Below are 12,082 nucleotides of genomic sequence, written 5' to 3' on the forward strand. Positions count from 1 at the left end.
TCCATTAGTATCAATTTTATTGTTCATTGTGTCATTAATACAAGGGGTCTATGCATCAAACAGCTTTGACTTTTGACATGTCAGCTGTAGTTATACAGTATATATATAATTATAGTTTAATCCACGGTTATGTAAGGACAGTCTTACAATTCCAAAAGAAAAAAAAATGGAGAAGCTGTGATAGCGCGAGAGTAAGAATGACAGACTATGGAAACCAATGGGAAAACTGAAAAGTAGTGGGAAAAGCACAACACCATTTGTAGGCAATAGGTATATCTGTGTGTGTGTGTGTGTGTAGTGACGACACCTCTGTTTCTGCGAGAAAGGCTGCTGCCTCATTGCCAAGTGCTGCTGGTCCTCCATCAGACGGATGAGAGAAGAGCTGGCTTTGATCCTCAAGCCATAGTAGTGGTACTTGGAGTTACCTCTGTGGGGGAACGGAGGGGTTCATACAGCCACATACTCACAACAGTGATGAAAAACAATAATATGCATACGCATGCTCCCCTGTGTTTGTGTGTGTCCTATGACACAACTTACCTTGTGCCAAGGCGTCGTGTGCGTAGCCCCATAAAGACAGATCTGATGAGTTTCCCAAAGGAGGCTGCGTTTACCGGCTCCAGCTTCTGTTCCTGGCAGTGCAGTAGGTAGTGGCAGTAGAGCGTGGAGCGTGGAAGACTCACTCCTTCAGCGGTCTCATAGTTGTCCAGCAACCACTGTACCTGACAAATAGGCAGGAAGGAGGAAAGAGGCTGGAGCAGTTAGCAAAGCCTGTAGTTCAGACTAACCATATGCAACACATCTGACAATATACAAGCATGCAGATATATGAATTCATCAACTGAATTAAATATGCGCACACACATATTTAGTTGAAATTACAATACAAACATTGACTCACATTACAAATGACAAAACTACAGAGGATATAAAAAGTCTACACACCCCTTAAAATGGCAGGTTTTTGTGATGTAATAAAACGAAACCATGATAAATCATGTCAGAACTTTTTCCACCCTTAATGTGAAATTGCAACTTATAAAAATAAAGTGAAAAACAATCAAACATTTTAGGGGGGAAAAAATAAAAATACAAAACATACAATATCCTGGTTGCATAAGTGTGCACGGCCTTTTAGAATTGGGGATGTGGCTGTGTTCAGAATTAACCAATCACATCATGTTAAATGTTAGTTAGTATACACCCGCCATCAGTTAAAGTGACTGTGATTAACCCCAAATAAAGTTCGGCTGTTCCTGTAGGATTTTCCCGATATCTTCATGGTTGCATCCAACTTCAAAAGCCATGGTCCACAAAGAGCTTACAAAGCATGAACGGGGTCTCATTGTTGAAAGACATCAGTCAGGACAGCAGTACAAAAGAATTGTCCAGGCTTTGGAGAGATCATGGAACACAGTGAAGATAATCATCAACAAGTGGAGAAAATATGGCACAACAGTGGCTTCACCAAGAACAGGACGTCCCTCCAAAATTGATGAGAAGACAAGGAGAAAACTGGTCAGGGAGGCTGCCAAGAGGCCTACAGCAACATTAAAGGAGCTGCAGGTATTTCTGGCAAGTACTGGTTGCTCCCTACATGTGACAACAATCTTCCATATTCTTCATATGTCTGGGCTATGGGGTAGGGTGGCAAGATGGAAGCCTTTTCACATGAAAAAAATATCAAAGCCCTGTTAAATTTTGCAAAAAGACACATAAAGTCTCCCAAAACCATGTGGAAAAATTTGCTGTGGTCTGATGAGACCGAGGTTGAAATTTTTAGCCATAATTCCATAAGCTATGTTTGGCTTAAAAACAACACAGCACATCACCAGAAGAACACCATACCCACAGTGAGGCATGGTGGTGGCAGCATCATGTTTTGGGGCTGCTTTTTTTCAGCTGGAACTGGGGCTTTAGTCAAGGTGGAGGGAATCATGAACAGCTCCAAATACCAGTTGATTTTGGCACAAAACCTTCAGGCGGGGCGTCCGGGTAGCATAGCGGTCTATTCTGTTGCCTACCAACACAGGGATTGCTGGTTCAAATCCCTGTGTTACCTCCGGCTTGGTCAGGCGTCCCTACAGACACAATTGGCCGTGTCTGTGGGTGGGAAGCCGGATGTGAGTATGTGTCCTGGTCGCTGCTCTAAGCGCCTCCTCTGGTAGGTCAGGGCACCTGTTTGGGGTTGGGGGCTGGGGGGAATAGCGTGATCCTCCCATGTGTTATGTCCCCCTGGTGAAACTCCTCACTGTCAGGTGAAAAGAAGTGGCTGGCGACTCCACATGTATGGGAGGAAGCATGTGGTAGTCTTACAGCCCTCCCCGGATCAGCAGAGGGGGTGCAGCAGCGACCAGGATGGCTTAGAAAGCGGGGTAATTGGCCAGGTACAACTGGGGAGAAAAAGGGGGAAAAATCCCAAAAAAAGGTAACCTTCAGGCGCCAGCTAGAAAGCTGAAGATGAAGAGGGATTTCATCTTTCAGTATGAATGACCCAAAGCATACATCCAAATCAAAAAAGGAAAGGCTTCACCAAAAGAAGGTCAAGGTTTTGGAATGGCCCAGACCTGAATCAAACTTGAATCTGTGGGGTGGCATGAAAAGGACCGTGCACAGGAGACGCCCTTGGAATGTGATGGATCTAGAATGTTTTTACAAAGAAGAGTAGGAAAATATTGCCAAGTCGGAGATGTGCCAAGCTGATGGACTCTTACCCAAAAAGCCCGAGTGCTGTAATAAAATCTAAAGGTGCTTCAACAAAGGTTTAGTTTAGGGGGTGTGCACTTATGCAATCAGGTTATTTACTTTCATTTACTTTTTTCCCTAAAAGGTTTCAGTTTGTTTTTCAATTTATTTTCATAGGTTGCAATTTCACATTAAGGGTGGAAAAAGTTCCGACATGCTTTGTCTTGGTTTAATTTTCTTCCATCACAAAAACCTGCCATTTTAACAGGGCTGTGTGGGGTTTTTTTTATATTCACTGTATAAATGTGAACACATTCACATAAAAGTATGTCACTCATTCAGAAATGAAAACACAAATTTAATTGTTTGCGTGCCGTGGCATACAGCTTTGGTATGCAATGAATTAATGACCTTGAAGAGTTATGGGATGCTTGCCCAACAAAAGTTTGTTAACATTATCTAATGGGTCAATATGATGAATTCCGGATGGAAAATACAGTGTTGGATTATTACAGACAAAATCAAAGATGCCCCTTATCACATGCATTGTAATGATATGAAACATGATGAGGTCATGACTCAGTTGTCTATGAGGAGGAAATCACAGTTAAATCAGTTTCATTTTTTTCCAACATTGCACAGTTTATGAGTTAGGATAGGTGGAAAAGAAAACTTTAGCTAACTTGTGCTGGTTTTAATAGGAGTCAGATTGGCCAAACTTTTAACTGTGCTTTCTACTCCACAAAATTCAACACTGACATCATCATTGGCGTGCGCCACCAAAGGGTAGTGTGGATGAGAACAAAAATGAAGAGAATCCCGCGCTTGGCACCTCTGCATACCTTCTTGTCTGCCGACGGCACGCTACTCTCCTCGCCCTCTGTAATACTCACAGTGACCGGGGAGGCGCGGGTGGTGTGAGAATAGCTCTGACTGTTACTGCCCGCCCCTCCGCTGCTGGTGCCCAGCATGTAACCCCCTTGAATCACATAGCTGCCTGCTGCAGCACCGTTGGTCTCCGCCCCATCCCCTGCCCCATTGGCTGTGCCTCCTGTGGTCACCACAGTGGCCCCCTCCCCTGTTGTGCTGGTAGGCTGGGCGACAAACATAGATACCCCCCCGGTGGTGCCTGCAGTTACGGCAACGGTGAGAGGTGTGCCAGGGGTTGAAGACTGTGAGCCTGATGCTGGTGGTGCTTCATAGTACTGGGCAGCAGTAGTCTGGGTATACAGGGGACTCTCTGTGTAGGAGAAACTGCCAGAACGACTGGACGGGAGCCATGAAAAGTGGCAGGAAGGGACAGAGAAAAGAGTTGTCGTTAGTGGGGGAGGGGCAACTTCTGTTGGTCTACATGTGTGCCTGAGAGAAAGTGACAGACACATCGTTGCTCTTACATGGTGCTGGTCGTATAGTTGGGATCTCCCCCCTCCACATACTGCACCTGGTTGGTGTAAACATGTTGCACGGGCACCTGTGTCAGTTGTTGCACCTAATGGACACACACACACAATTGGATGACTCCCTCTCCACTACACTGGTCAATTTTATCACATGTTAAACCTAAACTCATTTCAGGAGCATATTCTTGAAATAACATTTACTATTCTTGAGTGCATTTTGTACCAACCAAAAAAGATTTTCTCTCCCTGTTACTCTACACCAGCACCGCCTCTGACCTACTTGAAATACCATATCTGCATCCAGCAGCGGTGCCTGACTGTTGTAGCCTGACATGGTGACTGCAGAATATTCTTCTATCGCTACTGTCATTAAGTCCTCCCAGTCCATGGATGGGGAGAGGGTGTTCAAAGGGCAGGCCATGAGGAAGGAGAGGAGCATGTAGATGTTGTCGTCCATGATGTGGTCTGCTGGCACCCCGGCCAGGTACTCTGAATGTCTACTGTCTTGTTGCTGCTGCCATTCCTCTAGCTCCCTGTGTCTGCCTGATACTGGCACCCATGCTCCCTGTTCGCTGCTATGAGGACACTGGGGGCGAGCAGTGGTGAGATTTGTTCATATGTGTTGACATAACTGATATTAAGGTGAAATGTTAAGTTAGTTATCATATTTCGAAGGTCCTGGGGGCAAAAAGTGCCCCCTTTGTGATACTGTGTGTGTGTGTGTGTGTGTGTATTACCTCCTGGCTGATATGGACTGGCTGTAGGCTGGTGACACTGAGCTGGGTACCTGGCTCGGTCTTGGTAATTTGAGACGTGGCCTGCACTACGGACCTCTGATGACATAATAATACACAAAAGACAGGATATGTTAAAGAGTAACTTCTGCTACATTAGTGTCCTACTTGTGCGCCATCTCAGTCGGAACAAAATATACTATAAGGTACGTTAAACATCTGTGTGTGTTTGTGTGTGTGTGTTACCTGCTGAGCCGTCTGCACCTGCTGAACCACCTGTGTGGGAACTCCTGTCTGCACCACAGCCGGAGGTGGGCTTGAGTCTGACACACTGTCACTTGAATGGAGGGAGCCTTCTGGAGGACAAAGATGGACAGAAAATAGCGGTAATGTAATAAGGTAATGCAATAACACCACTTACCTTTACCTGAGTGTTACGACTACCTTGAACCGCTGCGGCTCGCACGCTTATGGTGTCCACACAGACAGCATTGCTGTTGCGGCACGGCTACTGACAGCCCTAGCTTTCTAAATAGTTTGCCTTTGATACTGGCCATCAATAATCAAATGTTTCATTTCATTACAAATTTCATTTATATTTAGTTTAGACACATGCAGCCTCTGCTCTCTCCTTACATCTATCCATTATCCAAACCGCTTATCCTGCTCTCATAGTCATGGGGATGCTGGAGCCTATCCCAGCAGACATTGGGCGGCAGGAGGGGAGACACCCTGGACAGGCCGCCAGGCCATCACACAGGGCCGACATACACACACACAAACACCCACACACATTCAGACTTAGGGACAATTTAATACGGCTGATTCACCTGACCTATATGTCTTTGGACTGTGGGAGGAAACCGGAGCCCCCGGAGGAAACCCACGCAGACACGAGGAGAACATGCAAACTCCACACAGAGGACAACCCGGGACAACCCCCGAGGTTGGACTACCCCGGAGCTCAAACCCAGGACCTTCTTGCTGTGAGGTGCCCGTGCTAACCCCTGCACCACCGTGCCGCTCTCCTTACATGCCTTTGTTAAAATGGTTAAAAAAAAATTTTTTTTTCATGTCTTTGACATATTCTACAGCTATAGACATGATTGAAATTATAGTGAAAGGTGTCTGTATTGAAATGTTGCTAGTATGATGTCAATGTGACCATCAACAGATAATTTTTACTGTCTATTTTTGCAGAGAACCGCACACCTCATGCAGAGAAAATAGGCTTGACACCAAAAATGTCAATGATGCATCACTGCATCTGGGCTTGAGCCATGCTCCTCATGCGGGCTGTGTGGCTGCTCTAACCTGCGAACATGGGCGCCAAAATGAAAAGCGAGAGGTTCAGTGGCACGCACGTGCTGCTCAGGTAAGCGGTGTGACCCTGCCTCAAGTCATACACAACACATTATCTCTTTTCAGTACATGCCACACATTGGCTAACTGGTCAGTTTCTTTTTCACGTACAGTTCGAAACTGACCAAGCAACAGTTACAGTTCCTTATCATGTGGTTATTAGGAGGAAATAGCCAACTTTGCTGCATTTTCTGGCTATACAAGTGTTTTTAGAATGCTTGAAACTATGCTTGTCTGTTCCAATAATCATAGCTAACCTATGCCACAAACTGTAATTGTACAGAATTCCATGACTGAAGAGTAAATAGACACCTAATATTGCCATTCAAGAACAGATTTAGAGAAGTTATACTTTTTTTTTTCTAATAGTTGTTAAACCAAAACATATTTAAGTTTCAAAATTCTGTTTTATAGAATTTAATTCTGTTTTTCTGTGACAGGTTTACAGTCGTTTTCATGACAGGAGACAGTGAGTACTTACTCCTCACATGGTTCTGTATAGATTTTTGAAGCCATTAAGGCCCATCTATGCCATTCTAATGCGCTTATTCATAAAACTAGCATGGCATTGGCTACACCACAGAGACATTCTACAGTGGCGTTACTGTCATTGTGGCAGCGGTGAAAGCCAATTAAAATCGAGATGTAAATTAAGTGTTGCATAGTTAACACACCCAATCATCCACGGCCATGTGAAATCACAAGGGATCGCTGATTTGATTGATCAGAAAGGCAAAGAAAACCAGCATTTTCAGCAGCAGAAGTCTGTGTATTGAGAGGAGGTTGTCGTCTCTTGGGTCAAAATGTCTTTCTAATCTAACTTCTGGGTATTTCTCCTCTACTACCACCTTCTTCTACATGCACATGCTATAAGTACAATGTTTTCCATAAATCCAAATCAATTAGATGGAGACTCAGCCGTATATATGGTCCATAATAGGCAATCAAAAATATAGTGCCAAATGTTGCCTCTTAATTTTGTTACTAAGACACGTTACCAAGGATAGTGCTGACACAAATGGACAAAATAGTACTTTTAGAGATATTTTGTTCAATAATGAAACTTTCTTAATGTAGATAATAAGTTAGTAACTATACCATCTTGCCTGCAAGAGCAGGATAAAATTCTAGCCCAGTGTAGTGCTTTTATGAATCGGTTACAGGACATGGTAATCATAAAAAGGAGGCAGTCGCATCAAAATAGCACATGTGGTAAAGTGAGACAATAAGCCCCTTTTTATTCATTCATTATCCAAACCGCTTATCCTTACTCAGGATCACAGGATGCTGGAGCCTATCCCAGCAGTCATTGGGCGGCAGGCGGGGAGACACCCTGGACAGGCCGCCAGTCCATCACAGGGCCGACACACACACACACATTCATACCTAAGGACAATTTAGTACAGCCCATTCACCTGACCTACATGTCTTTGGACTGTGGGAGGAAACCGGAGCAACCGGAGGAAACCCACGCAGACATGCAAACGCCACAGAGAACAACCTGGGAGGACTCCCAACGTTGGACTACCCCAGGGCTCGAACCCAGGACCTTCTTGCTGTGGGGTGACCATGCTAACCACTGCCCCACTGTGCCACCTTTTTATGAATATTGAAAATGCCTGCCTCCTCGCTACTACCCACTACTACATTGTCAACTCTGCTGGTAAGTTTTATGAATATGGGCCAAATGTTCCAAGACACCTGTAAAGGAATTACTGGTGATGTAATACACAGTTTCAAATTGATATCACTGTCCCACTGATATCAGATTACCTTGGCATCCCCAGTACCACATCACCGATTCAAAAATTTCAATCAACAGGAAAACACAAGTATGTTTGCTTTTTCACTTAATGTGGTTTAGTAAAGTTATCCTGGCCACTGTTAAAATTATGTCCAGTATTGATAGGTTTTATCAGGTAGCAAGTATGAAGATATGGCTATAGTCCAATAAATGTCATTTAGGGCTTAATTATGCTTTAAGATACAGTATCATGGAATGTGGGCAATAATTCTTTTGGAGTGAAATTTGGAATGATGATACTTCAGTTGTGCACTGAAGAGCACAAACAGAAATCAGTTGGCACAGTCAACCAAAATTGCTCTAATTTCATTACTTTTAAAATGCCCAGAAACTCTTTCATTCCTTTGACAAAATCACATGCCTCATAATTTACAATTTGTCACAGTTGCATCTTCAAAATGGTTAGAATCAAGCAGACAGTTTATAATTAAGTAAACAGACCCTAGAGATTTCAAAACCCCATAACATGCATGTGTAACTTACAGTTTAGGAAGGAAAAAGGGAACATAAGTAAAATAATACAATGTAAACGTTCCAGTGATCGCTGATCTCACCTGCTAGGAAATTTGGTGTTGATTGTCTAAAATAAGTCAGTCTTTCCTAAAATACTGGGTACATATTCATATCCAAGGTTCATAAGGACCAATAAATTGTGGTTACAAATAATTCAGGAATTGCTATTCTTACTGCTGAACAAAAAGACTGAAAGTTTAAGCAAGGGTAGGGTTCACGTGCTGCGGGGCTGGTTGTGTCCCAGCTCCAGCTTAATGCCAATGGCTCATAAAGGCATATGATGCACAGCCTTACCTGTGACAGTGACTACGATATACTGAGGTGTGCTTTGAGCATTCCCAGACTGTGTGGGAGAGCCCTGGATCTCTGCAGCCACATACTGTGTCTGAGCGGTCTGGGCCTGTGCAGTGGGCTGGGCTTGGCCACCAGTTGCAGACTTCTGGCTTGCAATGGAAGTGCCTTGCTCAGCGGGAGTACTTTGGCCAGTAGGTGTGGCAGCAGTGGGAGTGGCCACAGTGGTCTGAATCTCAGTCAGAAACTGAGGAGTGGTGTTAGAGGTGGAGCTGGCTGCAGGTTGCCCGGCAGTGACAGTTACAATGGCCCCCTGGGGTTGGGTGGTTGGCTGTATCTCTCCCACGTAGCCTGAGGTGGCCATTACTTGAGCTGGGAATCACTAACAACAGGCAAAAGCATGGGAATAAATACATCAATGGTTTAAAAAAAAAAGTGAAATACCTTTGTTCTTACATGCATTTGAAACTTGAGTAGGGCGAAATGAAAGCAATTGAAATGTGTGTCTATCAGCTACCTTACTGCAAACTAAAACTACAAAGCTACATTCAGGCCTTTTGTAGATCTGTTTTTTTTGTTTTTTTACCTAGTTGGAAAGATCAGTGGTTCCTATCCTTAAGATATATGGGATTACTTTAAATCATCATATGCATTCCAGGTCAAGGTTCATGAGTAAAACGACTGAAACTGCGAATGCTTCTTTGGCTAAGCTCTTAGTGTTGCAGTTATTAGTGGAGAGATGTGGGGGAGGAGGACTGACAGGAAAAGGGTAGCGTTTTCTATTACCTGTAATGTGATCATACAGTCACCTCCAACGCTACAGATACAGCCTATGGGCTTTATCTACCACATTTGTTGTAGAAACCGGGAAAATCCCTTGAAACTTGTACTATAATGTAATTTCATACAGTCTGAATTACGCTGTCACACCCACCTGATTGTAACATACAACATAAAGAGGGTGAAATGTACACCATTATCGGAACATAAATTGGGTTAAATCTTTTCTAAAAATACCGTTAATAACATAGGAATGACAACTTCAATAAACATTCCCCTTAATCTTGGTCCAACCCAAACTGCTTCTCCCTTTTTCCTCCTACCCTTCCCCTCGCACGTAGACAATACACACATTCATGTCGGTATAGATGATCATGTTTCCCTCTGTGATAGCATATTCTTTAATAATACATATGCATAAATATTTATAATGCATGACGTTAAAGTGGTGTAAATAACCCTCGTTAGTATCAATATTTCAACTGATTTCTTGCATATTTTTGAGTTGGGAGGAAAGCACCTGCAAAATAAAAAAAAACGCCCTTCCCTGCCACGCCTCTTCCATATGTCGTTCCAACTAACATTTTGCCGTTGTGGTTTTAACTTTGTCTGGTTTAAAGGGAAGTTATTTTCGCATCGTCTAGTCGGGCTGCTTTACCACCGATGCCTGTACGTTGCAACAAAGCAAACGCAACCCAGAGAGCCACGTAATGAGCAAGAGGTCCACTCTGAAGTTGTCCGTGAACACGTTTGGACTTCCGTGTGTGTGTGTGTGTGTGTGTGTGTGTGTGTGTGTGTGTGTGTGTGTGTGTGTGTGTGTGTGTGTGTGTGTGTGTGTGTGTTAACGTTACCGAAGTTAGCTAATGGTTACGGGCTGTGGTTGCTTGGGAGCATGCCAGCCGTCTATTGACAGCACACAGTGCGGTCGATAAACCCTCCGCCATGTTAAAATAGCAGCTAAACGTGCGAGTTGGGTGTCCAGAAACGTCAAGTCAGCCCGATATTTACCAACGCGGGCAAGATCGGCTCTCCTAGGACGGCACCGGCGCTAAGGGGGATAGCACAGCGGCTAGGCATAGGTATCAAGCTAACTGGTCAACCGCCATTTTGTACCCTTTGCGTTTGACATCATCATCATAACAACGGCCTGATCGGGCATACATATGTGGCTGCGTCGCCGCGGCAAGCGCCGTCCTTACCCAAACGAACAGCGAACACTAACTGACGACTTCAGGGAGGAGAAAAAAAACCGCCTCGCTAATTATCAATGAGCTAGCTAGCAAGCGGGCTAACGTTAGCTCACGCTGAGACACAGCTTCTGTTACGGCTACTGAAACAACAAGCAAAAAAAAGCGTGTTTTTCATTTGTACCTTTAGCAGCGGACAGCATGGGCGTGTTATATATTTAGAGTTTTACCTCTGATTCAGTATGAATTTCCCACCGGTTAATTTTTATCTCTTTTTTTTTGGTGGAGAATTCAGTTGTTGTTGTTGATTCTCGTTGCTGGGTTCTTGTCGCCAGGGCTACCGTGGATATGGCGCTTCGTCCTCACCAGGGCAACTGTTGCTACCCACCCGCTCTCTTCCCTCCCTCGTCTTCGTTCTGATTGGACGCGTACTCGAAACTGGTCTTAAAGCGATAGGACCGTCAAAATGGTCCCCACGCAGCATTCCAAACCTTCCGCATCCATTTGAGGAAAGCCCCTGTCTGTCATAGGTATGAAGAGCTGCTCCTCAGGCGGATGCATGTCAAGCAAACTAATTGGCTTATTCAGGTGCTTGTCAAATTTTTGCACTCAGTGATTTGGTCTTTGCATGATGACACAATATGATGTTTTATTGATAGAGCAGACAGTACAATAATGCAGCCCCCATATGTAATGCTTTTAAAATTGCCCGCACGACTCAAGCCAACATACGTTAAAATCAACATACATTAATACTAAGATAATTTCAGCAGTGGGCTACATTATTTACTTTCATAATTTCACTGAATCTTACGTTGCTCTCTTGGCAATGCATGACAAATATAAACATGTGAATGTAAACACACACACACACACACACACACACACACACCACCACCACCACCACCATCATCATCATCATCGGCGGTCACTCGGGGTCAAGTATAACCATCCTCCCTCTGGGTCCCTCTGGGTCCTCAGGTGGGTGTAGAGGCTAATCCTGGAGTCACATCATGGGAGGACGCCTGTGCATGACAGCTTTTTTACGTGGAGCGGCAGATCAGAATCACAATCATGCTTATTGGCCATGCAGGTTTGCGCATACATGGAATTTGACTCCGGTTTCGTACTTAAATAGAAGAACAACACAACAACGCGCCTGCAGTCTCCACACGGCCCTTAGAAGGGGTCGGTCTGAGTCGAATGGCATGGAGAACGGAGACGATTGGGGACCACCCTCAGTTACAGCCTTCATTCACCTTCACTGCCGTTGTGACCTGGAGACATCCTCCGCCATTTATGCCAGTTGAGGTCTTTGTTGGATTG

The 12,082-nt window shown here is 44.4% G+C and overlaps 1 protein-coding gene across 2 annotated transcripts in view; it reads right to left on the reverse strand.

Moving 5' to 3' along the window:
• The window catches only part of rfx1a (regulatory factor X, 1a (influences HLA class II expression)), a 30,680-nt gene extending 19,441 nt beyond the window's left edge, over positions 1–11,239 (reverse strand). Inside the window, exons 1-9 of one of the 2 annotated variants that reach the window (XM_056287410.1) lie at positions 10,987–11,239; positions 8,793–9,171; positions 5,066–5,175; positions 4,823–4,918; positions 4,366–4,671; positions 4,080–4,174; positions 3,528–3,951; positions 541–716; positions 308–427 (exon numbers count right to left, since the gene is read on the reverse strand). In XM_056287410.1, the coding sequence (XP_056143385.1) occupies positions 308–427; positions 541–716; positions 3,528–3,951; positions 4,080–4,174; positions 4,366–4,671; positions 4,823–4,918; positions 5,066–5,175; positions 8,793–9,153 (1,688 nt within the window). In that variant the 5' untranslated portion in view covers positions 9,154–9,171; positions 10,987–11,239. Of the gene's footprint in view, positions 1–307; positions 428–540; positions 723–3,527; positions 3,952–4,079; positions 4,175–4,365; positions 4,672–4,822; positions 4,919–5,065; positions 5,176–8,792; positions 9,172–10,986 lie in introns of both variants that reach the window. The other variant, XM_056287411.1, reaches the window with a different exon arrangement.
• Positions 11,240–12,082: the final 843 nt, after the last annotated feature.

Source organism: Lampris incognitus, chromosome 10 (genome assembly GCF_029633865.1).
Source record: "Lampris incognitus isolate fLamInc1 chromosome 10, fLamInc1.hap2, whole genome shotgun sequence".
Classification (NCBI taxonomy): Eukaryota; Metazoa; Chordata; class Actinopteri; order Lampriformes; family Lampridae; genus Lampris; species Lampris incognitus.